General features: G+C 47.2%; 2 protein-coding genes across 4 annotated transcripts in view; one reads left to right on the forward strand and one right to left on the reverse strand.

Moving 5' to 3' along the window:
* Positions 1-2,400, reverse strand: part of ATG4B (autophagy related 4B cysteine peptidase) — a 57,653-nt gene extending 55,253 nt beyond the window's left edge. The window contains exon 1 of the mRNA XM_069727711.1: positions 2,328-2,400. Within this exon, the coding sequence (XP_069583812.1) occupies positions 2,328-2,340 (13 nt within the window). The 5' untranslated portion in view covers positions 2,341-2,400. The remainder of the gene's footprint in view (positions 1-2,327) is intronic.
* THAP4 (THAP domain containing 4) lies at positions 2,092-26,973 on the forward strand. 3 transcript variants are annotated; one of them, XM_069727707.1, is made up of 6 exons: positions 2,092-2,727; positions 11,778-12,673; positions 22,905-23,064; positions 23,290-23,399; positions 24,277-24,380; positions 26,766-26,973. In XM_069727707.1, the coding sequence occupies exons 1-6, from the start codon at positions 2,651-2,653 to the stop codon at positions 26,883-26,885; spliced, it is 1,467 nt and encodes a 488-aa protein (XP_069583808.1). In that variant the 5' UTR covers positions 2,092-2,650; the 3' UTR covers positions 26,886-26,973. The 3 variants fall into 3 exon arrangements, with proteins under 3 accessions (XP_069583808.1, XP_069583810.1, XP_069583811.1); XM_069727709.1 differs by having other exon boundaries at positions 2,109-2,290; XM_069727710.1 differs by lacking the exons at positions 2,092-2,727; positions 11,778-12,673 and adding an exon at positions 21,450-21,570.
* The last annotated feature ends 422 nt before the right edge of the window (positions 26,974-27,395 follow it).

Raw genomic sequence — 27,395 nt, forward strand, 5'->3', positions numbered from 1 at the left:
GGTTATACAGAGCTCAGCATTCAGAGAATTGGAAGATTTGCAGCAAATAAAACTGTTTTTTGTTATCAAAACTGCTGCAAGCAGCCCAGTAAGTGACACATTGGTGAAATCAAGGTCTCTAACCCTACATTGTGCTACTCTCAGACAGGGTCCCAAAAATCTGGGGATAACGGTGAAACCAGGTGTATGTGTCCAAATCTGCGCTGCTGATAAAGATGAACGGCGGACAACATTATTCAAAGCTTTAGTTCAAACAGGTTAATAGTGAACGTGTTTTGAGGTCATGCAGGACATCTATCTCAGGACAAAACCTTACAAACTTTCCATTATCCCCGTTCTCTGAACCCGTGCCCTGCAGCAGATCCATGCTTTTTACATGTTACTTAGCTACAACAAAACAAGTTGAGCGTACCTCTCCCCAGTGCACCCCATGGTTTTAAAAAGTTAAGACCCTATTTGCGCTTTATTTGCTCTGCAGATTTTCTACTTCTAAAAATCTAGGGACACATTCCCTTAAAGTAGAACAACCAAGGCAACATTTATACCATCATTGTGGCAATAATGGTCTTTGATGCGTTACCACAGCAGTCAGGAGCTGCCCATATAACTTGAGGTTGAATTAAGAACTCCATCAAACAGGGACCATGATGTATGAACTGGCCACATGTCTACCGACCCGGAATCAACAGGCGGCAAACACGAGGCCATTCCGTACATGGAGCATGGTTACCTCAGGTCTGAATTTGGCGTAAGACAGAGCCAAAGGCATCGCCAACTCATACACTAAGTATGCCAAAGGATTATACAAAGGACTGAAGACCCTAGTGTGAAGAAAGTTTACTAATTGTTCTCAAAAAAAAAATAAAATTTTATATATATATATATATATATATATATATATATATATATATATATATATATATATATATATATATATATATATATTACACACACACACATACAAAACAAAGCAAAGCAACAACTTCCATGACGGACAGTCTGGCCACGAATTCCCCTTCCCTACTGCCCTCCAGTCAGTGCCCACATAGCGGTTTGGCAGTCCGTTAATGCTGCTATTAACCCTGTGTGACCAACTTTTTACTATTGATGCTGCCTATGCAGCATCAATAGTAAAAAGATCTAATGTTAAAAATAATTAAAAAAAATAAAAATCATTTTATTCTCACCTTCCGGCGCCTTTCCCGCTCCTTGCGACGCTCCGGTCCCAAGAATCCATTGCGGCAATTACCGGAAATGACGTCCGCTACATCATCACGTGTTATTGCCGCAATGTATTACTGGGTACGGAGCGTCGTGACGAGCACCACTAAAGGCCTGGGCTGGATCCAGGGACCGCCAGAAGGTGAGTATATAACTATTTTTTTTTTAACAGGGATATGGTGCCCACATTGCTATATACTATGTGGGCTGTGTTATATACTACATGGCTGGGCAATATACTATGTCTCTGTGCTATATGCTGCGTGGGCTGTGTCACATGCTGCGTGGGCTGTGTCACATGCTGCGTGGGCTGTGTCACATGCTGCGTGGGCTGTGTCACATGCTGCGTGGGCTGTGTCACATGCTGCGTGGGCTGTGTCACATGCTGCGTGGGCTGTGTCACATGCTGCGTGGGCTGTGTCACATGCCGCGTGGGGTGGGCTGTGTTATATACTACTATACATATTCTAGAATACCCGATGCGTTAGAATCATCTATGCCACCATCTAGTTATTTATAGTGGGCAAACAGAATAGCTCAATTTTTCTGTCTCCTCATGCCAACAAAAGCTATAACACTCATTTTTTATGCACCATATTGAAAAAAAAAAGTGAGGACATCCCGCAAAAAACCTTTTGATTCCTGAATGTCAGCTGCATTAAAAAAAATAGATTTTAGCAATGAATGTGCCATTCTCGTGTAACGGAGGTGTCGCCATATTCCCCCATAAGATTGGGGTGCAGGTGACACGGTGAACAGTGAGCCCACAGCCCCTCAGCTCTCCAGGTCACGGCCAGCCTGCCCTTGCCCACCATTGTCTGCAGTGTACAGACCCTACCTGTCACCAGGAACATCTGGAGTCTCCTGTGGACACAAGGGGGCGCTGCGCAGGGTAATGCCTCACAGGGCTCATACACTGGGAACATCGCTGCCCTGTCGCTGTGTAATAGACAATAGGCCTGGCCAGGAAATACCGGGCACACACACCCCCGGCTGCCGCGGACTTGTCCCCGCTCACCCCGGCGGTTCTCATACACGTTCGTGTACACTGTGGCTACAAGACAGACCGGTAAGAGCACGAGCCGACAATGCAATGCTGAACTCACCTGCGTCCATCATTCCTTTCCTCTCACCCACTCATAGCGCAGCAAGACAACCTACCCTAGCGACAAACACTCTATCAGCTGATACGAAACCCACCAATCAGAAGTGAGCTTGCTGTAAGCTGCTTGAAGCGTATACAAACCCGGAAGTCAGGCTGCTGTGTGGAGGCTGCCATACTGCTGTACGGAAACAGGCGGCACCGTGTATACGGGCTGATAATACACAGACCTCCGGGGGCTACAGCGGAGTAGGAAGAAGCCATCTTCATTCCGTACAGCAGGGAGAAGGGCGCCGCCATCTTGTACGGAACACGAAAGGGGCTGTCATGGTGATATGCTGTGCAGCACCGAATTGCACGAACCGGCAAGGGAAGGGGCAGAGAGGAGCTATTTCCTTCCACAGGTACCGGCCTGGCTGGCTTCTGTCTGATATTAATTGTATGGCAGCCACCTGCTGCTGTCAGCTGTTGTACGGAATATGTGGAGCAGGGCATGCTGGGATTTGTAGTTTCAACTAAGTTGTGTAAATAATGCAATGGATGTAGAAAGTAAGCGGTGTGGTAGGGAAGGTGGTCGAGCTGTAGTGTTACCAGGGCGCTACAGGAGGCGCTATCCATACCGACACAAGGGAAGAGTGGAGCGCTTGCCATAGCAACCAGTCTGGAAGTGACTAGGTTGTCCTGGGCAACGGCTCCACTTTATACTCACACTAGTTCTGATAACATTTAAACTTGTCAATTTATATAAAACATTATGAAACACCCACTTTATTTCACGTATCTTCCTCATTTTCAGGATCAGTGCGGGGTCCCGGGGTTGGACCACCACAAAATGTACAGTGATCCTAGTGATATGGGATACCCTCTTTAATCAGGATCTTTTACCAAATCTTCATGTTGAGCTGAACACATGATGCCATAGTGTCTGCAGAGAGAAATATATATTATTAGGTTTTTTAGTTTTGTTTCTCTGTTGTGGAGATATTAGCTGTCAAAGTATTTGACACCTAATGAGTTAACTTTTGCCAAGTCATAGTGGGTGTTATCAGATAGTTTTCACTAGGGGCGTGTACTTCTCCCTGTATGCTGCTGACCAATCATAGGCAGGCAGCAACACCCAGGAGAAAAAGAACACCCCCCCCCCCCACCATAGCTTAGAGCAGGTCTCTCAGTGTGTGAGCTATAGCAGAGGTCCCCAACTCCAGTCCTCAAGGCCCACCAACAGGTCATGTTTTCAGGATTTCCTTTGCATTGCACAGGTGATGCAATTATTACCTGGGAAAGACTAAGGAAATCCTGAAAACATGACATGTTGGTGGGCCTTGAGGACTGGAGTTGGGGACCCCTGAGCTATAGGACAGATAATTAGATCCCCCGTCTAACCATGTGCAAGCTGGGTTGCCAACTGTCTGTAAATTTATGGACAGGCAGCTTGTATCTCGTGTGACTCATTTTCGAAAGGCCATTTTTACTGAATTTTGCTGAATGAGAATGTCCTCCCCGGGGACATACTTCTAATTTCTTTTGGAAAATATAGTGGCTGATCTCTAAAGCTTTGTGAGCCACCATTCCGAAGCAACCTTAAAAGTGTTAAATGCTTCATTGTTGGTCTATCTTGGTTTTCCAAAGTAAGTGTACCCTGAAAGAGGGGATATACTATGTCCATCATCAAATGGATTGGAAGCAATGAGATGGTCTGAGCTGGTGATTGTTGGTGGAGCATATTCTGAGAGAGGAAGAAGCATAGACCCTGCATGGTTGCTTTGCGTTTCTTCTTTTCAGGGCATCCCATATTTCAGCCAAGCCTTATTAACTGTTACAAATCTCCAACATCTCCTGCCCTGTCCCACAGTGACTTGTCCATGTGCCTATCCTGAGTAACTTCTTAGGCCAAGACCTGCCCTATGGCATGGCAAATAGCTTGTCTAAGACCACACTTTTATTCCGCATTTCAACCACAGCTATATCGGTGACTGCAGTGCACTCCAGTGACCTTAATACGCTTAGTGTACACATAGCGACCCTCGCATATCATACCTGTCACTGCCTCACATATCCCCCCTATGTTCAAACTTGTGAGGTTGAACATTTGTCACCATACAGTGGCCCTGTGACAGGGCATCCGCATTTCTCTGCGACTTCCTTCCCGATGTTCCACAGTGAAATTAAAATTCTGCAGAGAGAGAAACCATCTGGTGACCCGAGCATTCCTATCCTTGGCATTCCTCATCCAGACCAAAGGCGAATGATCCGTCACCAATTGAAACGGTCGACCGAGCAAGTAATAGTGTAGGGACTCCAAGGCTCACTTAATGGCCAGGCACTCCTTCTCCACTACGCTATAATTTTTCTCGGCCGGGGTGAGTTTCCTACTTAGGTAGGTGGCCAGATGTTCCTATCCGTTCACCACCTGCAACAGAACGGCTCCTAGGCCCACGTTAGAGGCATCCGTCTTCTACATGATGAAGCGTTTCTGGAAGTTGGGGCTAATGAGGATGGGCTGTCCGCACAGCGCCACCTTCATGGATTGGTACGCTTCCTCCTCCTGGGGGTTCCAACGAACCATGACCGACTTCTTTCCCTTGAGGAGATCGGTTAGGGGTGTTGTTTTCCCGAAAAATTAGGTATAAATCTACAGTAGTACAGGATGATTCTGAGAAACGCTCTCACCTGTTTGGTGGTAACAGGTCGGGTTCTGAATGGCCTCGATTTTATTAATTTGGGGTTTGATAACCCCACGGCCGATCACGTATCCCAAGTGCCAGGCTTCCTCGAGCCCTATCGCACATTTCTTGGGAATCGCCGTCAAGTCTATGGCTCTGAGCGAATCTACTACCACTTGTACCCAGGACAAGTGGGTATGCCACTAAGTATTAAAGATGATTGTGTCATCCAAGTACGCTGACTCATACTTCCGATGGGGTTCTAGCACTATGTTCATCAACCTCTCGAAGGTGGCTGGGGCCCCATGCAGTCCAGAGGGCAAGATGGTAGTAGTACAAACCCTCTGGTGTTATGTAGGCTGTTTTTTACTTTGCCGACTCCGTAAAAGGCACCTGCCAATTACAGTAGGTCAGATCGAGTGTGGTAAAGTGCTGGGCCTGACCCAGTCGCTCGATCAGCTTGTCCACCTGGGGCATTGGATAAAGGTCAAACTTCGACACCTCATTTAATTTACGGAAGTCATTACACAACCGTAATGATCAGTCAGGCTTCGAGATTAGCACAATTGGGCTACCCCAGTCACTCTGGGATTCCTCAATCACTCCCAGCTGGAGCATTTGTCTTACCTCACGCACAATGGCTTGTCTCCGGGCCTCAGGCACCCGGTATGGTTTCATTCACACCCTTACGTGAGGCTCGGTGACAATGTCATGCTGGATGACAGAGGTACGACCAGGTAGTTCCGAGAATACATGTGCATTCTCTTGTACCAATTTCCGAACCTCTCGACGCTGCTGTTTCAAGAGAGTGTCTCCTATTTTTACCTCTCTCTCTGCTTCGTCCTTGACCGGTGTCAGAGGGTTTCCTGTTGTTATGACTGGACGGGGTTTTATTCTCCCAAGCTGCTAAACTCAGTAGCTCACTTCCCCCACTTTTTCCCGAACCTCATATGGACATTGCCACTTGGCCCATCTCAGTGATGGGTACTAGCACTAACTCCCGATCCCCTTCCTTAAAGGATCTGACGTGGCCCTTTTATAATATGTGCAGCCTGGGCATCCATTAGATGTTCCTTTACTATGGGCCTGACTGCCGCAATCCGGTCCTGCATACTTGCCACATGCTCAATTACACTCCTATGTGGTGTTGGCTCCTGGTCCCACATTTCCTTAGCTACGTCAAGCAACCTCCTCGGATGCCTGCCATACAGTAGCTCAAAAGCAGAGAAACCTGTGGAAGCCTGTGGTACCTCGTGGATAGCGAACATCTGATAGGTCAATAACATGTCCCAATCCCTCCCGTCCTTGGAGGGAGGTACCTTCTTTGAGCATGGACTTGATGGTTTTGTTGAAGAGCTCAACTAATCTATTGGTCTGGGGGTGATACACCGACATGCGCAACTGCTTTATCTTGAGGAGCTTGCACAGTTCCTTCGTCACTTTGAACATAAAAGGAGTCCCCTTATCAGTGAGGATCTCCTTCGGTAGCCCTAGGCGTCAGAATATGGCAAACAACTCCCAGGCTATAAGCTTAGCCAAGGTGTGCTGAAGTGGAAAGGCCTCTCCGGGTACCGGGTGGCGTAGTCTACGACCACTAATGTGTCGTGGCCTCTGGCAGATTTTACTATCTGCCCTAGCAGATCCATCACAATCTGCTCAAAAGGTACCTCTATAATGGGCAGGGGCACAGTAGTTCACGATGGGTGAGGTTAGTTGGCACTCTGGACACGTATCACAGTACCTCTGCACCTCAGCGTAGACCCCAGGCCAAAAAAAGCGCTGCGGTATGCGCTTCTTCGTCTTTTTGGCCCCCAAGTACGCTCCCAGCATGTGGGTATGAGCCATTTTGAGCACCGCCTGAGTGTAGGATTGGGGCACTACCAGTTGTTCCACCACTTCATTCCGGATTTTATCCACCCTGTGTAACAAATCTTGGTGGAAAGCCATGCCGGGGAAAAGTGCATCAGCACCCGGTTGCTGAGCCACTCCATTTATCTCTATCACCCTTTCTCGGGCCCGGGCCAGAGTGGCATCCTGCACCTGAGCTGTCCCGAACATACCAGGGGCTCGGGTATTGTTGGGGTCTCCTTGACCTCTCTAGGGGAACCTATCGGGGTTTCACTCTGTCCCTACGTTGGCAACCCCTATGGCAGGTATCCCTGACTCGGAATCTTTGGGTTCTGTGCCCAGAATAACATTTACCCTGGGAGAGTTAACCCTGGTCTCCCACAGGGACCAGAATAGGGGCAAGTCTCTTCCCAACACAGTCCCATATGGAAGGGTCTTCACTACCACTCCCACCATGTTTTATTTCTCCACACAGTGTGGAGAAAGTAAGCTCCGCGGTCGGGTACTCTCGGAGTTCCCCATGTATGCATACCACCCCCACTTTCTGCCCATTGGGGTTGTCCCCAGCAACAAGTGACCCATGAACCAGAGTCACTAAGCTCCCCGAGTTCAAGAGAGCCTCCGTCTGGTACCCGTTGACGAGTTCCTGGCACAGTTGGGGTTCGCTGCCGACAGTGCCTGTTGTTACTGTGCAGACTGGCTGAGCGTATATAGAGACTCTGCGCATAAACCCGCAGTTCATAGGTTCAGCCATCAGGGGGCAGTTGGCAGCCACATATCCAGGCCCTTGGCACCGCCAACACCTATTAGCGGCGGCACGAATGGACCTCAGGACCAGTTTAGGGGAAACGGGACTTTCGTCACCCTCACTTCGGGGTACTCCCTCAGTACGGGCTTGGTTCTGATTAGTCCCAACAGAGGGTTGTGGATTTTCCCAGGCTCCTGGATTGGCGGTGCCCAACGTGACAGCCCAAGTGGATTGTAAGCTCTCACGAGCAAGGTCATTTTATTTTGCTTTAATTATTGTATTGCTAACGTTATTACTTATGACTGTTGTGTTTGAAACTGTTAAGCTGTAAAGCGCTGCAGAATATGTTGGCGCTATATAAATAAAGATTATTATTATAAGTGGAGCATGTCCCGTATAAAGTCCTGAGTGGCCGTATACCTCTCAACCAAGCCAACCACCTGGTCCAGAGCTCCTGGGTCCCCTTGCCCAACCCAACGCTGTATGGCTGCTGGCAGAGCCATCACCAGCCGGTCGACCACCACCCTCTCTACCATCTGGAAAGGGGTTAAGGTCTCAGGCTGAAGCTATTTTTTTACCATCTGCAGCAAGTCATATGCCTGAGACCTGGCGGGGCAATACTCCACAAAGGACCACTGGTACACCTGCTGAGCCCACACATATGTATTAAACCCCAATCGGGCAAGGATCTCAGCTTCTTTTAGTCCAGTGCATCATCCTGACTGAGGTCCAGGTAGGCCTTCTGGGCATCTCCCGTCAGGAAGGGGGCCACCACTTCAGCCCAGTGGGACATCGGCAAGCTCTCCCGCTCTGCTGTGTGCTCAAACATGGTGAGGAAAGCCTCAAAATCGTCCGCAGGACTTATGTTCCTCAACGCTGACCGGACTTTGAACGGATAGGGGTCGCTGGTGATGCACCTCTCTCAGGGTTGCAGTCTGCTGTAGAATCAGCTAGTTTTCTGCTGCTGATGATGATTGTGCTGCTGCAATTGGTGCTGGTCCTGCTGCAGTTACTCTTGTTGCCGCTGAAACTGCAGCTGCTGCTCTTGCTATTGCCACTGGAACTACAGCTGCTGTTGCTGCTGCCGTTGCTGGGTGAGGGCCAACTGCTTGAGTATTTCCTCCATCTTGTCAGCATTCTTGAGCTGTAGGGTTGCAGGCTTAATTACTGACATGCAGTGAGCTTTGGGTATGCCTCAGTTAACACTACCTGCATTCTCCAACCATATGTAGAGCAGCAGGGATGGTGCAGTGTGACAGAAAGGCAGTGTCCACAGGAAAGTTCAAAACAAAGTGTCTATACTGTCCAACACACTCACAAACGGAAAAGAAATGGCATCCTCCGGATCGCATCTGGCAATCAAGACACTCCATATCCGAGACCGGTTGTCGTGGGCGACTGCACCACTGTGTCACGCTGAGGGGTGCTAGGCCTTTTGGTTTCGCTTGGCTCCGTGTTACTTCACACAGGCTGAGCCTTGCAGAGCCACCTCCTCTGCAGTTTGCAAACCAAGTCTGACACACCGAACCCTTTGCTGCAGGGTTTTTAAATGGAATCTGTGGCCATGGGCCACTTGTAAGACCAGGCCTGGAGGGAGCGAACCGTACCACTACCATCTCCTGTAGTTTGCTCCAAAAATAAATGCCCATGCCAGGTTTTCTTAAATCTGCCTTGGGCAAATAGCTTGTCCAAGACCACACTTACTTTTATTCTGCACGGCAACCACAGCTATGCCTGTGACTACAATACACTCCAGCGGCCTCAATACGCTTCTATGCGCATCGTGGGGGACACATAGTGACCCTTGCATAAACTACCTGTCACTGCCTCATAATATATATATATATATATATATATATATATATACTGTGTGTGTATATATATACATATACATATATATATATATATATATATATATATATATATATATATATACTGCTCCTGTCCTGTTTAAATACACTGCACAGTACGGTAATTCTCAGTAAGTGCATTATTTTGTATGCATATATATGTGTAGGGCTGTCTATAATACACACACAAACAGAATAATACAGTTACTGAGAATTACTGTGCAATGTCTATCTATCTATCTATCTATCTATCTATCTATCTATCTATCTATCTATCTATCTATTGTATATATACACTGCACATTGCCACTTCACCTATCCTTTTTGCTTGGTGTAACTCTTAGAATGTGCTCTTACTCTGTATTATTTTGGACATATCTCAGTGGATGTAGTTTTATCAAGGGGTGTGGATTTATTAAGGGCGTGGTAATGACTGTAAAAAATTTGGACCGTCCGTAAATTTTGGTCCAGTTGTCCAGGAAAAATTGAATAATAGGTTGGCAACTCTATGTGCAAGTTGTACATGCTCTGAAGTGAGATCAGAGCAGGCTGTCATTAGTAACCACCGATCGACCAAACCGCTGCATGACTAGGTCTATCCTTACCCACTGTATCCTCACCCATCCCTTGTAGATTGTGAGCCTTCGCGGGCAGGGTCCTCTCTCCTCCTGTACCAGTTATGACTTGTATTGTTTAAGATTATTGTACTTGTTTTTATTATGTATACCCCTCCTTACATGTAAAGCGCCATGGAATAAATGGCGCTATAACAATAAATAATAATAATAATAATTACATCTCACACAGGAGTAGCCTAGAACAGAGGGCTCTGCTCTCACTGCACAGCAAGTACAAGTTACTGTTAGCACAACAGACATAAGTGTGATTGCTGACACATCTCCAAACATCCAGTGTGAAGGGAGTGGTAGTGCAGCAAAGGTGACAGTGCGTATTACAGGAGGAGAGCTGATAGAAGCCTTTATAATGTGACACAGTTAATTTCAGCTGTGCTGCCTCTCTCTCACACTGTCTGCAGGGACCTTATCTGAAACATCATTAAAAATCTGTGGTCAAATCCCATCATTTTCTAATCATGCAGGAGGTTAGACTAGGGGATCAGGGTTGTCTTTCATACTTCTCACATAGTAGTAGCGTGTTCTGAGCTATGGTGGGCATCTTCTTTCTCTTGAGTCTTGCTGCTTGCTTATGATTGGAGGGCGTCTTACAGGAAGAAGAACGACGGTACATGTCCCCAGTGAAAACTATGAGATAACACCCAATTGGACTTAATGAAAATTATCTCATTAGGTGCAAACTATTAGATGTGTGAATATCTTATATATAACATTTATTTATTCTCTCTGCAGCCTCTATTACATCATGCATCAAGTTTGACATAAAACATTTGGCAAAAGGCCTTCTTTAATGTGCCATAAAGTGTTGTGACATGTGTAGAGTTTGTCCACAGAGAATTAATCTGCTGTTTTAACACTGGTGGGATTTTCTACCCTAATTAGCAATGGACTCTGCTTTGTGACTAAAGGTCCTGATTAGTGATGAGCGAATATACTCGTTACTCGAGATTTCCCGAGCACGCACAAGTGTCCTCCGAGTATTTTTTAGTGCTCGGAGATTTAGTTTTCATCGCCGCAGCTGAATGATTTACATCTATTAGCCAGGCTGAGTACATGTGGGGGTTGCCTGGTTGCTAGGGAATCCCCACATGTAATCAAGCTGGCTAACAGATGTAAATCATTCAGCTGAGGTGAGGAAAACTAAATCTCCGAGCACTAAAAAATACTCGGAGGACCCCCGAGCATGCTCTGGAAATCTCCAGTAACGAGTAGATTCGCTCATCACTAGTCCTAATAGGTTGCATTTAAAGGGTTACACCAACCATGGGTGCAAGAAGATGCAGTTTCTTGTGTAGTGCCAATAGACTACAATGGAGAAACCATTCACAAATTTGGCCAGCTCCCTATGCATTATATTTGCTTTTACTAACCGCATTGTATCGCAAAGAGAAGGTCACAGGACCCCTGTACTCCCAATTAGTGGAGGTTCTAGAGGTAAGACATTAATTTATTACACATCAGATCCTAGTGACACATGATTCTTGGGTTGTTACCCTTGGTTTTTAGACCTACAGTATAGTAATGATAGTGGCCATTTTGGTTGCCACTCAACTTTTATCAGAACGAGATGTACTGACTGTATTTTTAACAGGTAGACCTGAATCAAAGACTTACATTTACTGATGACTTTTCTTTTTATGAAGTTATGTTTCAGAATATTGTGATACATTATTGTGTGCATTTTATGATGAATGCTTTATTCTCTTCCAGGTTTCCACTGAAAGACTCTGCCCGCCTCTACCTGTGGACAGCCGCCATACAGCGTAGTGACTGGACTCCGGGCCCCTATTCATTCCTGTGCAGCGAACATTTCAGTGAAGACAGCTTCGTCCCCCGTATGCCCGATCAGCACCCTCTTCTCAGGCCAGATGCTGTACCATCCCTCTTCAGAGGTGGAAAAGAAGTTAAAAGAAAGGGAACGTATGAGCCGCAAATATTGTGGCTTGGAAAAAGAAAACATCTCAGGAAAAGGATATCCCCATATTCTCAAGAAGATAAAAGGCTTCTTGTGTCGTCAAGTGGAGATTTTGGAGATAATAGTGATGCCAGCAGTAATGCTGATACCAGGGACACCGGGTGCCTTCTTCGTCGATGTAGTCATGATATAGCCTCTAAGTTTATCTTCTCCCTGCACTCGTACAGTCGGTCTTCAGCTACACTAATATCGCAAAATTCTGATTCCCCACTTCATCAACTTGAAGAAGGAACCAATCAGCCACATGATGTTGAAGAAAAGGACCGTCAGTCCCCATCTCCTGAATATGGCAGTGGGGACATCTTGTTTAGTGTAGGAGGTTCTGCGCAATCATTTGGTACCAATGATTCTGTGTTGGCCTCGATAGAACCGGTTCCTCCTCAGGTATGTGGCAGTGACGTCTTGCAGTCACCTGTGTATGGGGTACAGGAAACAATCCCAGGTATACAGACTAAATATCCTTGTCATGACACTGGTTCAGAGGTCTTGGACAATTTTGATTCCCCACATTCAGACTTCTCTATCGAAAAGACCCCGACCAGACAAACAAAGCAGTGCAGTAATCAGGAACTTGCAGATAGATTCAGAGGCGAGGAGCCCAACAGTGACCTGTTAGGACATAAAGAACAAGGTGAGAAGAACTGACCATCACATTATGTTATCTCTCTGCTTATTTTACGAGTAGGTATTCGCCATTCATGTTGTATTGCGCCATTATGTACTATTGAGCACACGCTTCAGGGATCACATAGATCACACGTCAGATCTCAATGAATGAAAGTTTCAAGATAAGTATCTGTACTGATAGAAATTGTATAATTTGTTGAGAATAAAATGACATAACAGTGGTTCTTGGAAACCAAAACCCTTAACCATCTGAGGGCTGGATTCCAAATCACCCTGAAAATCAAAGTGAAATAATTGGAATCACAGACAGACCAATACTGCATGAATTTTATTATGGAAACTAATTATGTCACTCAGTATTGTGTATGGCCGCCATGTGTGTGTGCACTCCTGACAACATCTGTGCATGCTCCTGATAAGATGGTGGATGGTGTCGAGATGATCTCCTTACAGACTTCGATCAGGATATCAGTGAGTGGCACTACAATGTCCCAGAGGTTATCGGTTGGATTCAGGTCTGGGGAAAGTGAGGGTCAGTCAATAGCATCAATCCAGAAATTGTCTATACACTATGGCCATATGGGACATTGTCCGGCACTGAGAGGAACTGAGGAGCCAGTGCACCAGTGTAACGTCTGACAATAGCTCCGAGCAGGGGTGGATTAAGGGTAGCCAGGGCCCCGGGCTGTTCAGACACTGTGGGCCCCCCCGGTCATGTGACGGGGTTCATGTGACTGGGGTCATGTGACGGGGGTCATGATATACCTGAACCAGACTATTCCAGAAAATTGGCCGGGCCCTACTCTACTGTTACCTATTAAATATTTGTTAAAATATGTAGGGTTGAGCGAAACAGGTCGGCAATTTTCAGAAGTCGCCGACTTTTGGAAAAGTCGGGTTTCATGAAACCCGACCCCTGTGTGGGGTCGGCCATGAAGTCAGCGATCTTCTGAATCTGGAATCGGAATTCCGATACCGATTCCCGATATGTTTAAGATATCGGGAATTGTATCGGCATTCAGATTTAAATGTAAAATAAAGAATAAAAATAAAAAATATCGCTATACTCACCCTCGGACGCGCCCAGGTACTAACCGGGAACCTTCCTTCCTTCGAATCAGCGCTTCCAGGACCTTGCGGTGACGTCGCGGCTTGTGATTGGTCGCGCGACCGCCCATGTGACCGCTCGCGCGACCAATCAGAAGCCGTGACGTCACCGCGACGTCACCGAAGGTCCTGGAAGCGCTGATTCTTAGGAAGGAAGGCTGCCGGAAAGAAGCAGGGCGCGTCTGAGGGTGAGTATATTCCTATTAGGTATATACTCACCCTCGGACGCGCCCTGCTTCTTTCCGGCAGCCTTCCTTCCTAAGAATCAGCGCTTCCAGGACCTTCGGTGACGTCACGGCTTCTGATTGGTCGCGCGAGCGGTCAAATGGGCGGTCGCGCGACCAATCACAAGCCGTGACGTCACCGCAAGGTCCTGGAAGCGCTGATTCGAAGGAAGGAAGGTTCCCGGTTAGTACCAGGGCGCGTCCGAGGGTGAGTATAGCGATATTTTTTATTTTAATTCTTTATTTTACACTTAAATATGGATTGCAGGGCCTGAAGGAGAGTTTCCTCTCCTTCAGACCCTGGGAACCATTGGAAACCCAATGCACTGCATTGGGTTTCGAGTTTTGGCCGACCCCGACCCCGACTTTTTTTATAGGATCGGCCGATTTCACTCGACCCGACTTTTGAAAAAGTCGGGTTTCGTGAAACCCGACTCGATCCTATAAAAGTAAAAGTCGCTCAACACTAAAAATATGCAATACAATTTAGATATATTTTGACCAATATCACATACAAGGAACAAATACCACTGCACCATGACCAGACCATAAATTACATCCACAGTGATCGAATAATATCACATACAAGGAACAAATACCACTGCACCATGTCAAGACCACATATTACCACCACTTGGTGACCAAATAGCACATACAAGGGACAAATACCACAACACCATTTCCAGTCCACATATTTCCACTACATAGTGACTGAATACTACCATACTGATCAGTAATAATAAAAAAAACCACAATACTATCACCATAAGTGCCAATATTCACAGGAGATCTGTACTTAGTATGCAGTGTCTGTGTAGAGGTAATACAGAGATCACTGGTGGTATTATACACAGGAGCTCTGTATATAATGTATAGTTAATACAGTGATCACTGGTGACATTGTACACAGGACCTCTGTATATAGAATACAGTGTATAGTGTCAGTGTATAGGTAACACTGACTCACCAGTGACGTCTCTAGGTGAAGTCCTTCATCTTTCATCCAGCACAGACCTCCATCATTTCTTCTAGCCAGGACTCGTTTCTGCAGGAAATAACACAGTTGTCTCGAGCTCCGCTTGCAGAACACATTACTTAATTTTTCACAACTTCTACATTACACCACATGAAGAAAAAAAGGTGACATAGTGTCACTCTGCACAGTAACAGGACCGCCCCCCCCCCCATTTAAAACAGTATACTCAAAAAATAAAATAAATACATCACTGCAGTAATAATATCCCTTAATTAGCCCCTATGGTAATAATATTCCCCATCCTGGCCGCGTTTATCTCATTCCTGGCTCCAGCCATATGTTCTCCCATCCTGCCCTCATGAGTATCCATTCTGCCCCATATGATCTCCCCATCCTGCCCCATCTGTCTCCATCGTATCCATCCTGCCCCATGTCTTTCATTCTGCCCCATGTCTCCAATCATGCCCCGTATCTACATTCTGCCCATACCTCCAGTCCTGCCCCCAGTGTGTCAAGCATATTACCCCCAGTGTGTCCAGCAATCTGCCCCAGTATGTCCAGCATTGCCCCCAGTGTGTCCAACAATCTGCCCCAGTATGTCCAATTGTCCAGCATTGCCCACAGTGTGTCAAGCAATCTACCCCAGTATGTCAAGCATATTGCCCCAGTGTGTCCAGCATTGCCCCCAGTGTGTCCAGCAATCTGCCCGAGTGTGTACAGCAATCTGCCCCAGTGTGTCCAGCATATTACCCCTAGTGTGTCCAGCAATCTGCCCCAGTATGTCCAGCATTGCCCCCAGTGTATCCAACAATCTGCCCCAGTATGTCCAATTGTCCAGCATTGCCCACAGTGTGTCAAGCAATCTGCCCCAGTATGTCAAGCATATTGCCCCAGTATGTCCAGCATTGCCCCCAGTGTGTCCAGCAATCTGCCCCAGTATGTCCAATTGTCCAGCATTGCCGACAGTGTGTCCATCAATCTGCCCCAGTGTGTCCAGCATTGCCCCAGTGTCTCCAGCATTGCCCCAGTGTATCCAGCATTGCTTAAGTGTCTCCAGCATTGCCCCAGTGTGTCCAGCAATCATCTGCCCCAGTGTGTCCTCCAGCATTGCCCCCAGTGTGTCAAGCAATCTGCCCCAGTGTGTCCAGCAATCTGCCCCAGTGTGTCCAGCATATTACCCCCAGTGTGTCCAGCAATCTGCCCCAGTATGTCCAGCATTGCCCCCAGACAGTGTGTCCAGCAATCTGCCCCAGTATGTCAAGCATATTGCCCCAGTGTGTCCAGCATTGCCCCCAGACAGTGTCCAGCAGTCTGCCCCAGTGTGTCCAGCATATTATCAGCAGTGTGTCCAGCAATCTGCCCCAGTATGTCCAATTGTCCAGCATTGCCCACAGTGTGTCCAGCAATCTGCCCCAGTATGTCCAGCATATTGCCCCAGAGTGTCCAGCATTGCCCCCAGGCAGTGTGTCCAACAATCTGCTCCAGAGTGTCCAGCAATCTGCCCCAGTGTGTCAAGCATATTACCCCCAGTGTGTCCAGCATATTACCCCCAGTGTGTCTAGCAATCTGCCCCAGTACGTCAAGCATATTGCCCCAGTGTTTCCAGCATTGCCCCGACAGTGTGTCCAGCAATCTGCCCCAGTGTGTCCAGCATATTACCCCCAGTGTGTCCAGCAATCTGCCCCAGTATGTCCAGCATTGCCCCCAGACAGAGTGTCAATCAATCTGCCCCAGTATGTCAAGCATATTGCCTCAGTATGTCCAGCATTGCCCCCAGTGTGTCCAGCAATCTGCCCCAGTATGTCCAATTGTCCAGCATTGCCCACAGTGTGTCCAGCAATCTGCCCCAGTGTGTCCAGCATTGCCCCAGTGTCTCCAGCATTGCCCCAGTGTATCCAACATTGCCCCAGTGTGTCCAGCAATCATCTGCACCAGTGTGTCCTCCAGCATTGCCCCCAGTGTGTCAAGCAATCTGCCCCAGTGTGTCAAGCAATCTGCCCCAGTGTGTCCAGCAATCTGCCCCAGTGTGTCCAGCATATTACCCCAGTGTGTCCAGCAATCTGCCCCAGTATGTCCAGCATTGCCCCCAGACAGTGTGTCCAGCAATCTGCCCCAGTATGTCAAGCATATTGCCCCAGTGTGTCCAGCATTGCCCCCAGACAGTGTCCAGCAGTCTGCCCCTGTGTGTCCAGCATATTACCACCAGTGTGTCCAGCAATCTGCCCCAGTATGTCCAGCATATTGCCCCAGAGTGTCCAGCACTGCCCCCAGACAGTGTGTCCAACAATTTGCCCCAGTGTGTCCAGCAATCTGCCCCAGTGTGTCAAACATATTACCCCCAGTGTGTCCAGCATATTACCCCCAGTGTGTCCAGCAATCTGCCCCAGTATGTCAAGCATATTGCCCCAGTGTGTCCAGCATTGCCCCCAGACAGTGTCCAGCAGTCTGCCCCAGTGTGTCCAGCATATTACCACCAGTGTGTCCAGCAATCTGTCCCAGTATGTCCAATTGTCCAGCATTGCCCACAGTGTGTCCAGCAATCTGCCCCAGTATGTCCAGCATATTGCCCCAGAGTGTCCAGCATTGCCCCCAGTGTGTCCAGCAATCTGCCCCAGTGTGTCCAGCAATCTGCCCCAGTGTGTCAAGCATATTACCCCCAGTGTGTCCAGCATATTACCCCCAGTGTGTCCAGCAATCTGCCCCAGTGTGTCCAGCATATTACCACCAGTGTGTCCAGCAATCTGCCCCAGTATGTCCAGCATTGCCCCAGACAGTGTGTCAAGCAATCTGCCCCAGTATGTCAAGCATATTGCCCCAGTATGTCCAGCATTGCCCCCAGTGTGTCCAGCAATCTGCCCCAGTATGTCCAATTGTCCAGCATTGCCCACAGTGTGTCCAGCAATCTGCCCCAGTATGTCCAATTGTCCAGCATTGCCCACAGTGTGTCCAGCAATCTGCCCCAGTGTGTCCAGCATTGCCCCTGTGTCTCCAGCATTGCCCCAGTGTATCCAGCATTGCCCCAGTGTCTCCAGCATTGCCCCAGTGTCTCCAGCAATCATCTGCACCAGTGTGTCCTCCAGCATTGCCCCCAGTGTGTCAAGCAATCTGCCCCAGTGTGTCCAGCAATCTGCCCCAGTGTGTCCAGCATATTACCCCCAGTGTGTCCAGCAATCTGCCCCAGTATGTCCAGCATTGCCCCCAGACAGTGTGTCCAGCAATCTGCCCCAGTATGTCAAGCATATTGCCCCAGTGTGTCCAGCATTGCCCCCAGACAGTGTCCAGCAGTCTGCCCCAGTGTGTCCAGCATATTACCACCAGTGTGTCCAGCAATCTGCCCCAGTATGTCCAGCATTGCCCCCAGTGTGTCCAGCAATCTGCCCCAGTATGTTCAATTGTCCAGCATTGCCCACATTGTGTCCAGCAATCTGCCCCAGTGTGTCCAGCATTGCCCCAGTGTCTCCAGCATTGCCCCAGTGTGTCCAGCAATCATCTGCCCCAGTGTGTCCTCCAGCATTGCCCCCAGTGTGTCCAGCAATCTGCCCCAGTGTCTCCAGCATTGCCCCAGTGTTTCCAGCATTGCCCCAGTGTGTCCAGCAATCATCTTCCCCAGTGTGTCCTCCAACATTGCCCCCAGTGTGTACAGCAATCTGCCCCAGTGTCTCCAGCATTGCCCCAGTGTCTCCAGCATTGCCCCAGTGTGTCCAGCAATCATCTGCCCCAGTGTGTCCTCCAGCATTTCCCCCAGTGTGTCCAGCAATCTGCCCCAGTGTCTCCAACATTGCCCCAGTGTCTCCAGCATTGCCCCAGTGTGTCCAGCAATCATCTGCCCCAGTGTATCCTCCAGCATTGCCCCCAGTGTGTCCAGCAATCTGCCCCAGTTTCTCCAGCATTGCCCCAGTGTGTCCAGCTATCATCTGCCCCAGTGTGTCCTCTGGCTCCAGCATATTGCCCCCAGTCAGACAGGGTCGCTGACTGTCCAGCATTCTGGCCCGTCCAGATTGCCGTTAGGTTATCAAAAAACAAACAAAAAAACAAACAAACCGAGTTCTCCTCACCTGACCAGCCCTCCAGGCGGCAAGCTCCCTCCAGGAACGCGCACTCGCCAGCGACTGACAATGCCGTCAGACGCCGGCGACGTGTGCACTGCGCCTGTGGCCGACTTCAGCTGCCAGCCTCCAATTGGCTGGAGGCTGTTGTTAACTATTGACGTGCGGGCGCGCGCCCGCACGTCAATAGGAAACCGCCGCAGCGCCGGTAGGGGCCCGGTGAGCAGATGAGACGGGGCCCAATGCGGACCCCCTCTCTCTGCCCACCGGGTCCGGGGGCCCATAAATGATACGCCAGTCTGACAGGGGCACGTTCAGTAATGCCCTGATGGCGGTGGCCGGCAGGCAATCTGTGCGGCAGCCCAGGGCCCCCCCACACCACTGGGCCCTGGGCTACCGCCCAGATTGACCCTCTTATAATCCGCCCCTGGCTCCGAGGATTTCATCCCTGTGCCTAACGGCAGTCAGAATACCAGTGTCTTACTCGTGGAGATTTGTGTGACCCTCCAAGGATATATGGTGTTTACTGGTAATCTTCACAGGGCTGGGCTCTAAGTACGGGTCCCAAGCCCCCCCTCCCCCCCCCCATAGAGTCTGTTTCCGATAATTTGGCTGTAAACATGTACACCAGTAGCCCCCTGGAGGTCATTTTGTAGGGCTCTGGCAGACTTTCTCACATAGAGGATCAGATCAGTCCTGCTGCGGGGTCATTGCTCCTTAAAAGGAACCTGTCACCCCAAAATCGAAGATGAGCTAAGCCCATCAGCATCAGTGACACAGGTGCCGGGAAAGGTCAGAGAGGCCCGGCACCTGCGCACTGCAGTACTTTGCTCTGCCCTCAACAGGGCAGACAAAGTACACCTGCGCCGGAGCCGCAGCGTGATGACAAGAAGAGGACATCATCGTAAGAAGATGGGAGGCCCCGGACCGGACCGCGACGCCCATCGGACCGGACCGCAGCGGGACCGCCCCTGGGTGAGTATAATCTAACCTCTTTTTTTCATCTTTCAGGATACATTGGGGGCTTATCTACAGCATTACAGAATGCTGTAGATAAGCCCCTGATGCTGGTGGGCTTAGCTCATCTTCGATTTTGGGGGGACAGGTTCCCTTTAACAGCCCGGTTCGGCTCTCCTCATGTAACAGCTCGAGGCCTTCTGTCTGTTGCATACCCTTGGCACTGTGCTGGGAGACACAGCATACCCTCTTGTCACGGTACATATGGATGTGATAGTAGCAACATGTACACTTAGAGTTAAATCAGTCGGGAAGTATAAGGAAAGGGCTATGTTATGTGGCTCCCACTTGCACAAATCATCCCTATTTTGGGGGTGGCCCCTTACTATTGCTTCTCCAGTGCTCCTGTTATCAGGTGAAAATGATTTACAATTGCCTGTGCTTCCAAACTGGACAGAGTAGAGCATGAAGTTTAATTTATTTTACTGTGAGGCGCAAGTTTTTCCTTAATTCTTTTGAGCAGCGTATTTAGTATATTAGCTAAAGCCCACAAGAGACTTTAAGTAGCTGATTTACACAGTCGCCATCAATTCATTAATTATCGTGCACGCTAAGGGGTTATGCAAATTTGTAAAATGGTCTAACAATACTATAAATACAATACTTTGATTTAGCCCTATCCTCTACTCCCGACGCATTCCTGTTATATGTGTGTGTACATTCGTACGATTGGTATTTTCCGTTATCCCTGTTCGTATTACCTTGTTAGTCTGGTTGGTGTATTGTGGTAGACTACTACCCCCTCTTCTCTCTGTGGGGGAACTGTACAGACTCAGGGCGGATTCAGGAGCTAAGGCAAGGTATGTGGCCCCGGCATCTTCACCATCAGATCACCATAATCCAGGGAACAGGGCGAGTTAGGGTGCCTCCTAGTGTTAGGGACAGGGAAGGAGCCTCTGGTAATGGGACACCCAACAACAGTCATGACAGATACCAGTAGTTGCAGCATGTGACCACTATGGCCACTGATTGACTGCAGTTATGTGCTACCGCCATGAAAACAAATGCCACGACCACTGAAGGGAGGCAAGTGCTGGATTGCTGGGTAGAGTAGGTGACTATACACTTTGCTGGGACAGTAAAATACTATGTTTTTTTTGCAGAAAAAAAGCGAGTTATGAATATACCCAAAAGGTGTTTTTGTACACACTGGAATGAATCGCCGTTGTGCGGCATGGCCAAGTACCTAGTGTCAGTGCTGCCCGTGTGTTACCAGGACTTACCCTGGTGCAGTTTATGGGCAGATGAGTTCTACAGGTGAATCAAGTGCCTGTAACCTGTGTTTGTTTGTTTTTAACAAGTTTTTTTCCCTTTGTGGTATTCTGACTAATGTGGCAGTCTGTGCTGTTACACCGTTTGCATCGTTTTCCTATTGTCTCACGTCTGGCAGTTCTCAGTCACCAGCATGAGCTCGCACACATTACATGTCCTGCTGAGTGTAACCTGAAACTATATCTCCCAGCATGCACTGCTCCTGCCTGACGTCACTTCCTGTCTGCAGAGGAGAGCATGGCAAATGATCCCAGTGCAGGTAAAGGTCTGCTGTGTTAGAGTGGAGCAGGTATTACAGCACAGGGCGCCACCTGCCACCACTGAGGAAGATCAGTCACTGGCACACTGGTGACTAGCGTTGTACTGACTGTTTATGTCACTGTTGATCTTTAATTTCCTGCAGCAATGACCCCCACTGCACATTCATGTGACCACTGCAGCCAATCACTGGTGATGCTAGCAACATGCTCTCGTGATTGGTTGCATCAGTCACATGGGCGTACATGATGCCATCGCTGCAGGACAATTAAACAGGTTAATATTATTTTTTGTTGTTTTTTTTTTTTTTTATATATATTGTTTGGATTCTCTTTTTTTCAAATCTTGGACAAACTCTTAACTTTTTTTTTTTTTACCGTTTGTTGGTAATAATGCTTTTTTTCATTAACATTTCAGGACAGGACAGTAGTAATAAATCTGTCTCCTTGTTCTTTTATTAAGTGGCATCTCACAGATCGGAAAAATCCCTATAATCAAGTATTCACTGTGTTTAGCAATTTGTTATCTGCAGCAAACTTTTTGAGTTGTTTTTTAATGCAAAGGAAGTGGAAATGTTGTAAATTGTGTTTGATTACCTTAACAACCACTAGGAGGCAGTAGAGGACTAAGGATATTGTGAGATGGCTGTAAGATAAGATTCTTAGTTGGGTTTTAATTGTAGTTAAACATTTGTGAGCAACAGGATTGTTTCTGTATGAATACAGGTACCATTCACCTTTGTTACTCTGGTGATCAGCTGTTATTCCCAATTATCGCCTTCACTTAAAGTCGAAATCAGTGACGTCAGTGGCATTCCATGTAATGCATAGAGTGGATGACTGTCAGTGTGGCGCCTGCACAGACATAGGAGCTCTATGTTCTGGTTCATAAATGGGCTTGCTGCATGAGGGGTACTACCCTTATATTGTTTTACAACTCAGTGGTTAGGACTGCTGCCTTACAGCTCTGGGGTCCTGGGTTCATAACCCACCAAGGACAACATCTGCAAGGAGTCTATGTTCCCTCCATTTTTGGTGGGTTTCCTCCGGGTTATCCGGTTTCCTCCCACATTCTAAAGACATACTGATAGGGAATCTAGATTGTGAGCCCCAATGGGGACAGCGCTGTGGATTTAATTAATGGTGCTAATGGCTGAAGCTGTCACATGACACGTGTCTTCGTAGTGGACAATCCCTTTAGGGGTTAGCAATCTCGCTACACAATGGAAGAAATCCAAGGTATGAAGGAGAGACATATTTGTAAGACTGTATGAAAGAGTTGGTTGTGTACTTTTACAATAAGGTTTATAAGTCCCCGCGTGGCTTACTCTTACAGGTACTCCTCCCTTGAACCCGGCTGTGGCACCTCTGGCCTGGATGCTGGGGACATGGGTATCAGATCCCCCTGGTGAAGGAGAGTTTCCATCGATCCCCTGTTTTCGGTACATGGAGGAGGCGGTCATCTCACATGTGGGGCAGCCGATGTTGAATTTCACGTGAGTGATGCAGCAGAAGAGATGATGATCTTTTAGTGCTCGTTATTATTGTATTGCATACACATGATCGCTGACGGGTTACAGGCGGTTCCCTTATAACATGGAATAATGCTTAATTTTAAGGAAAATGGCAATAAAGTAAGCAGTCATTGCTGCATGTTATCCAGTATATGTGTGCATTAATGGCAGTGCATTATTTCTCACTAGATCAATGATGTCTTGCAGGTTTTGCTCCTCTAACCCAGAGACAGGGAAACCAATGCACAGAGAATGCGGATTCATTCGTGTGAAGCCTGGGACTAATCACGTGGCACTTATATGTGCCCAGAACGTCGGTAATATCCGCGGAGACCCAACCACGCAGGAATTCGTTTAATACCCGATTCACTTATTAATATTAGATCCTCCAATTAAACTTCTACATGCATTATATGGACTATACAACACAGGCACGATCTTATAGCAAGAGCTTTGCCCCTACAGATGTATATTCCAATTATACATTTAGTATATTTTAAAGCTATGTTCACACAAGTGTCATGGGCTTCCATCGAAGTCGTAACTCTTTAATGCACCGATTGATCAACCACAGACCCCCATTAACTTACAACAGTATGTAGCAGGGTCTGTTTTGAGCTCCATCTGGATTTCCCTTATTTTTGACAAGTTCTTTTTAAAGAGGTATTTCCAATAATGATAATCATCACCCATCCAGAGGATGATTGCTGGGATCCCTTAGCAATTAGTAAAATGGGGGACCATTTTACAGAGTCCCTTGTTCTTCCTCACTGCATTAACATGGTATTAGTCTGAAAGGAGGCAGTGATGGGGCTTGGGCATTGCCGTTCCATGCAAAGTCTACGGGGCTGATGGAAGCATCCATTGTGTGATCAATACTTCAAACTCTAGTTTTGAAACTAGTGGTCTCCAGTATTAGACTGGAGTAATCCTCTCAGTTTTTGATGCAGTTTTGATTTTACCAGAGGTAAAAGTAGGTAAAAAAAGAATGAAAAATATAATATAAAGGAAGAACTTCTACTTCTTCATGCTGGCTCCTGTTCTGGTTTTGGCTCAAAAACTGCATCAAACATTGAACTTCAAATTGCATGAAAATTGCACGTGTGCCTCCAACCTTATCAAGATTTCTCATACATGAATTTCTGCAGATTTACCCTGGTCTTCCATAAGATTTGTACTTCTTCTAACTTTCAGGTGTAGTTGAGGTGGAAGAAGGCGAGGTAGAAGGAGAACAGCTCACTCTGACCTCACAGTCAGTAAGCAGAATCAGTTTTGCCAAAGAGCCTTATGTCCAGCAGGTAAGATTGCATTAATGTGATGAGAAAAGGTGTCATTGATGTACCACATGTGATACAATGCTACAGTCGTGGCCAGAAGTTTTGAAACTGACACAAATTATAGTTTTCACACATAGTTTCTACATTGATGCTTTCTATGGTTACTGAAGTACAATTATAAGAATTTCATTTTTTTGTATTATACTTGTATGGACAAATACATCAAATTTATGGAAAGCTCAATATTTACAGTGATGATCCTTATTTTTCTTGACTTCTGCCCTTCCCTTTAGCAGCTGGATGTCGGCTTCTGTGCCAAATCCTGACTGATGACCGCTTATTCTTGGCTAATCAGTACTTGGAGTTTATCACAAGTTCTATGTTTTCGTTTATCTGTCTGCTTTTTGAGGATTTGACTACAGGCTTTCAGTGGGATTGAGATCTGGGGAATTTCTTGGCCATGGACCCAAAATATCAATGTTTTCTTCACCGAGCCACTTAGTTATCACTTTTGCCTTGTGACATGATTTTTATTGTGGTGGGAAAAGCATCGTTCAACACCAGATTGCTCCTGGATAATTGGGAGAAGTTGCTCTTGGAGATATCTTTTAGATCCCAATCTTTGTTCATTGCAGAGTTCTAAAGGTACCTTCACACTAAACGACGCTGCAGCGATCCAGACAACTATCCGGATCGCTGCAGCGTCGCTGTTTGGTCGCTGGAGAGCTGTCACACAGACCGCTCTCCAGCGACCAACGATGCCGGTAACCAGGGTAAACATCGGGTTACTAAGCGCAGGGCCGCGCTTAGTAACCCGATGTTTACCCTGGTTACCATCCTAAAAGTAAAAAAAATAAACGCTTCATACTTACCTTCCGCTGTCTGTCCCCGGCGCTCTGCTTCTCTGTACTGGCTGTGAGCACAGCGGCCGGAAAGCAGAGCGGTGACGTCACCGCTCTGCTTTCCGCCGCTGTGCTCACAGTGAGTGCAGGAAAGCACAGCGCCGGGGACAGACAGCGGAAGGTAAGTATGAAGCGTTTGTTTTTTTTACTTTTACGCTGGTAACCAGGGTAAACATCGGGTTACTAAGCGCGGCCCTGCGCTTAGTAACCCGATGTTTACCCTGGTTACCAGCGAAGACATCGCTGAATCGGCGTCACACACGCCGATTCAGCGATGTCAGCGGGAGAGCCAGCGACCAAATAAAGTCCTGGCCTTCTAGCCCTGACCAACGACATCACAGCAGGATTCTGATCGCTGCTGTGTGTCAAACTGAACAATATCGCTAGCCAGGACGCTGCAAAGTCACGGATCGCTAGCGATATCGTTTAGTGTGAAGGTACCTTAAGGCAAAATCATGAGTGAGCCCCCTCCATGGAGGAGAAGTCCCCACTCATGAGTGGTCTCAGGATGCTTTACTGTTGGCATGACACAGGACTCATGGCAGCACTCACATTCTCTGGACAATCATTCTTCCTGATGTCCCAAGTCTGCAGGAGGCTTCATCAGAGAAAATAACTAAACCCCAGTCCTCTGAAGTCCTGTATCTCTACTTCATGCAAAATTATTTTCTCTGATGAGCGTTTTTGAGACATTTGTAGGAATGATTGTCAGGAGAATAAAAGGCAAATGGAACCTGGTATATTATAGACCTCGGACCCTCCTTTGTAGAGGTCTCAGGTTTGCAAAGCTTTTCAAATGGGTGAGCGAAGGAACTTTACTGGAGCCAAGAATTGAGGAGAAGTGAAGTAGTTGGTGTTAGTGAAATCTCTCACATTTTGGTAGTTGGGGACAGGGGTGCTGGATAATCCTTTTTTTTCTTTTCTTTTTTTTACTACAGCATCCTCTGTTGCTTCTTTGTATGTCTTTTCACTGTCAGCTTTCCTTGCAATGGCATACTGTAAGAATCCACATTGAAAATCGCAAAGTACAGCACATACCAGGTCAATGTCGGTTCTAAAACCCCACACTTAGACTTTTTATAGCATACAACATATGCAGATATCTCTGGATTTGCTGTAGATTTGCAGCATAATCCACAGTGAATCACGTCTAAGCTTACCCTTCCTAAATCCAAGGGGTAGGATTACATAGAGGACGGCATGTAACGGGGAGAGGAGCAAGAATGACCAAACATTAGGACACCTGATTATTGAGGCATATGTTAGACCTATATTAGTAGAATGAATGCAGCACTATATACAGACCGGGGACCTGGGCAGAATTCTGATGGTGGGGTAAATTGACCTTCTATGAACATTATACAGTATATAATCCTCATATACGTGCGAGGCATGATTTGCTGTTTGGATTAGATTTACCAAACTATTGATAGACATAATAGGATCTGGCTAATGTGTCTGACTTTTACGTGACGCTGTGCTAGGACTCTCCTCTCCCTTACAGATCTCCCGTACTTTCCGCCTGACCGCTGAAGGGAAGCTGGAGCAGACGGTCTCCATGGCAACCAGCACCCAGGTTATGGCTCCACACTTACGAGTTACCTACAAGAAAGTGACCTCATAACCATTTGCTTCCATGATGATGAAGTAGTGCCTGTGCTGATTACATTACTTGAATAAATGTTACGCTGTCTTGGGATTTTTCCTGATCATTAATGTGTATTGTTATCCTTCCTATTACACCATTCCTACAGAATAATCCTGCTGCTGGCAGCCACGTTATAGTGAGGTCTACATTAATGTTCACCTGAACGTCCACAAAACATGTCTCTGTGGACATAGCAGAATTCTGATCAGAAAATCTGCCTTGCTGCCCACAGTAACCAATCGCAGCGTAGCTTCCATATAGCCACGAGAATTTAGAAGATGAAAGCCGAGTTCTCATTGGTTGCTAGGGACAACAAGGCTAGCTTTTTCTTCAACAGTTTTGATAAATGAGCCTCCATGCAAAGTTTCCAAAGTTACCAAAATGATAACATCTAAGCTCCTTCCAAATGCCCACTTTTGGGTAAGGTTTGCATAAGACAACAGCTTCTGCTGTACAGTTCTTGACTTTCTATTCTGTAGCTATCTG

The sequence above is a fragment of the Ranitomeya imitator genome, chromosome 5, assembly GCF_032444005.1.
Source record: "Ranitomeya imitator isolate aRanImi1 chromosome 5, aRanImi1.pri, whole genome shotgun sequence".
Taxonomy (NCBI): Eukaryota; Metazoa; Chordata; class Amphibia; order Anura; family Dendrobatidae; genus Ranitomeya; species Ranitomeya imitator.

Coding starts and splice junctions, on each gene's coding strand:
- THAP4 (XM_069727707.1), top strand. CDS start 2,651: ATGGTGATATGCTGTGCAGCACCGAATTGCACGAACCGGCAAGGGAAG. Junction 12,674..22,904: donor GTTAGGACATAAAGAACAAG/GTGAGAAGAACT, acceptor TTACTCTTACAG/GTACTCCTCCCTTGAACCCG. Junction 24,381..26,765: donor AAGAGCCTTATGTCCAGCAG/GTAAGATTGCAT, acceptor TCTCCCTTACAG/ATCTCCCGTACTTTCCGCCT.